This window comes from Limulus polyphemus, unplaced genomic scaffold (assembly GCF_000517525.1).
Source record: "Limulus polyphemus unplaced genomic scaffold, Limulus_polyphemus-2.1.2 Scaffold10831, whole genome shotgun sequence".
Lineage (NCBI taxonomy): Eukaryota > Metazoa > Arthropoda > Merostomata > Xiphosura > Limulidae > Limulus > Limulus polyphemus.
In genome coordinates, this window is record NW_013676441.1 from 1,642 (window position 1) to 5,792 (window position 4,151).

The 4,151-nt window shown below is 38.7% G+C and overlaps 1 protein-coding gene across 2 annotated transcripts in view; it reads left to right on the plus strand.

Annotated features, from left to right (window-relative positions):
- The window catches only part of LOC106476542 (protein prickle-like), an 8,918-nt gene that overhangs the window by 1,169 nt on the left and 3,598 nt on the right, over positions 1–4,151 (plus strand). The window contains exons 2-3 of one of the 2 annotated variants that reach the window (XM_022380377.1): positions 51–547; positions 3,460–3,796. In XM_022380377.1, coding sequence (XP_022236085.1) covers positions 224–547; positions 3,460–3,796 — 661 coding nt within the window. In that variant the 5' untranslated portion in view covers positions 51–223. Of the gene's footprint in view, positions 1–31; positions 548–3,459; positions 3,797–4,151 lie in introns of those variants that run through there. The other variant, XM_013937193.2, reaches the window with a different exon arrangement.

Below are 4,151 nucleotides of genomic sequence, written 5' to 3' on the forward strand. Positions count from 1 at the left end.
GAACTAGGATGAAATAGTAACAAACTACTGTTGTGTAGTTTTAATGTTAGAACTAGGATGAAATAGTAACAAACTACTGTTGTTGTTGGATTTACTAAGGTGTAGTTTTAATGTTAGAACTACGATTAAATAGTAACAAACTACTGTTGTGTAGTTTTAATGTTAGAACTAGGATTAAATAGTAACAAACTACTGTTGTTAGATTTACTAAGGTGTAGTTTTAATGTTAGAACTAGGATTAAATAGTAACAAACTACTGTTGTGTAGTTTTAATGTTAGAACTACGAGGTTAAGCACTATAAAAGTCAACAGTATATTTCTAACGACACGGATTATTTTACAGTGTGGTGAAACTATGTCAGGAGGGGACATCTGCGTCACAGCTGACAGGTTAGGCCCAGACTGCTGGTGGCACCCGGCTTGTTTCGTATGTTGGGACTGCAGGGAATTGTTGGTCGACCTGATCTATTTCACCCAGGACCGAACACTCTACTGCGGTCGGCATCACGCCGAAACCTTGAGACCACGATGTGCGGCGTGTGACGAGGTAAGATGTGTAATTGTCACTCGGGCGCTGGACTGGGCGTGGCCCAGAGATTTGCGTATTCTGACTGTGAATCCGAGGGCTCTTTGCCGTAGAAATCCGCACTTTAGGGTCGTGACTGTAATATAAGTGTGACAGTCAAATCCAACCATTCAATGAGACAGAAGGAGTAGCCCAGGAATTAGCGATGGAGGCATTTGACTATCTGTCATCCATCTAGCCTATCGCTTCACAGTTAGGGATGGCTATGCTGTAGGTGCTTAACCAGGGGGAGTGGGGGTGAAGGGACACGTGCCACTCCTCTATGAGTAGTTTTTTTAGTAACATATTTTCTCGTCTGGTTTGCTCGCCACTTCTTGTTTACACCCCCTCACTTTTAACAAAGTTAGGCGCACATGGGCTTAGACGTTGATAGTCCTTGGGTAGTTTGACGTGATAATTGTAAATAAACATTTATTTAACGTGTGTAACCAACGTGTGAAGTTATTTGTAACGAGCGCTTATTTTCCATTCTAAGATGTCGTGGGTTCGAATCCTGTCACCGAACATGCTCGCCATTTCAGCTGTGGGGGCGTTATAATGTGAAAATCAATCCCACTATTCGTTGGTAAAAGGGTAGCCCAAGAGTTGGCGCCGAGTGCTGTTGACTAGCTGCCTTTCCTCTAGTTTGTCGCTTCTAAATTAGGTACGGCTAGCGCAGATAACCCTCGAGTAAACAAACATCGGGTGTTCGCTATCTTTCCTACTCTGTGATAGTTTTTGATAAACAAAAGGTGTTGCTGGATTTACAGGTTCTTCCCACTACATATCAAAATTCTGTTGATGATACACATACAAAGTCACTACTCATGGTCATTCTGTTATGTATAAGTGATATTTATTTGTTTTTCAGATAAACGAAAATAAACATGGTGTCTCTGGAACCATAGGTGATTTGTAGCTTTTCTACATTTCCGATATGACTTATTATGGTGCTGTCAAAACATGAGAAGGTAGGGTTAATCCAAACTTGTTTCCAATTACAAGGACAGCATGTGAAACACATTGTTACGACAGCGGAAGTCACGTGACGCTGGGAGCATGCGTGGTGAATTTCTCGAATAATCGGGGAACTCCGCGAATGTTTGAGATGCTTCTTTGTTAGTATATAAGCCTGGCAGAGAAAAGCCAGGAAGCTAAGCGAGCAGTAGTTACGGTGAGTTTAGGGCAATTCACGATTTTGTTTCGAGCTAGTGTGTGTTTTGCACTCGTAGAGAGCAAAATTATCGAGATTGTGAATCGCTGTAATTTATAACGTGTATTATAAAAGTTGTTAAGTTTAAAGTGACGAGAAACGTACTGACTGTGGAATTAAATTAACCGAGAAGAATCCTGTAAACATGAGGACAGAGAAGACCGGTTTACACATGTATAATACAGAACGTTAAATTAACAGAGAAGAACCCTGTAAACAAGAGAACAGAGAAGACCGGTTTACACATGTATAATACAGAACGTTAAATTAATCTAGAAGAATCCTGTAAACAAGAGAACAGAGAAGACCGGTTTACACATGTATAATACAGAACGTTAAATTAACCTAGAAGAACCCTGTAAACAAGAGGACAGAGAAGACCAGTTTACACGTTTATAATACAGGACATTAAATTAATCTAGAAGAACCCTGTAAACAAGAGAACAGAGAAGACCGGTTTACACATGTATAATACAGAACGTTAAATTAACCTAGAAGAACCCTGTAAACAAGAGGACAGAGAAGACCGGTTTACACATGTATAATACAGAACGTTACATTAATCTAGAAGAATCCTGTAAACAAGAGGACAGAGAAGACCGGTTTACACGTTTATAATACAAGATGTTAAATTAACCTAGAAGAACCCTGTAAACAAGAGGACAGAGGAGACTGGTTTACACGTTTATAATACAGAACGTTACATTAATCTAGAAGAATCCTGTAAACAAGAGAACAGAGAAGACCGGTTTACACGTTTATAATACAGAACGTTAAATTAATGTAGAAGAATCCTGTAAACAAGAGAACAGAGAAGACCGGTTTACACGTTTATAATACAGAACGTTAAATTAATGTAGAAGAATCCTGTAAACAAGAGAACAGAGAAGACCGGTTTACACATGTATAATACAGAACGTTAAATTAACCTAGAAGAATCCTGTAAACAAGAGAACAGAGAAGACCGGTTTACACATGTATAATACAGAACGTTAAATTAATGTAGAAGAACATAGAACTTTACGAGCAAGGCAGTATTTTTAAATATTTGAAATAGAAAAACTTGTATAAGTAATGATTATGGACCATGCTTACATGGCGTATGTAAGGTCGTTACAAGGTTTACATGGTGTTTTGTAAGGTCGTTACAAGGTTTACATGGTGTTTTGTAAGGTCTTTACAAGGTTTACATGGTGTATGTAAGGTCGTTACAAGATTTACATGGTGTTTGTAGGTCGTTATATATCTAACATGATGTTTTAGAGGTCGTTATAAGGTTTACATGGTGTTTTGTAACAAACACCATGTAAACTATATAACGACCTACAAAACACCATGTAAACTATATAACGACCTACAAAACACCATGTAAACTATATAACGACCTACAAAACACCATGTAAACTATATAACGACCAGGTCGTTATAAGGTTTACATGGTGTTTGAAGGTCGTTATAAGGTTTACATGGTGTTTGTAGGTTTAAGATAATTAATGGAAGATCTGTTTATGACGCATGTATTAGTTTTATTGGATTGCCACGTGGTATGTAAAGTGTGTTGCTGTTGTTATTATTTTACTTTTATTCATGCTTTCAATAACATATAGGCATGTAAATTCAGCTTTAACTTTTTATTGTAACTGTTACTTTATCGGTAAAAAGTAAATCTCACTTTTACCAGCTTATCTTCGCCGACGAGTGTACAGAGGCCGAAGGGATGACCTGGCACATGGAACACTTCCGTTGCTACGAGTGTGACCTGAGTCTCGGCGGTCAGAGGTACATCATGAACGAAGGACGCCCTTACTGCCTAACCTGCTTCGATCTCATGTTTTCTGAATATTGTGATACCTGTGGAGAACCGATTGGCGTGGACCAGGGTCAGATGACCCACGAGGAGCAGCACTGGCACGCGACGGAGAACTGTTTCCGATGTCACACGTGCTATGTACCTTTACTTGGTCTACCTTTCTTACCAAGACGCGGACTCATTTATTGCTCTATAGAGTGCAGCAAAGGTAAGAAACACGGGAGACAGGCGTATCCCACATTTATCCGAAGTGACGTACAGTACAACAGAGGTATGAATTTGAGTTAACAATACACCCAAGTTAAAAACACTGGACCATCGATCAGCTATATTTCTTAAGTCCACCAGTCAAAACATTGAAATCACCAATCAAAGTAATTATGGTATAAAAACCACCACTAGGTGGTTAATGTAATTATAAAAGAACCGGAATATTTGGTGTTAATTCCTAGAATTACCAGTAACACATAGACTGTCGTGTTTTTAAATGTTAATTCCTAGAATTACCAGTAACATATAAACTGTCGTGTTTTTAAATGTTAATTCCTAGAATTACCAGTAAC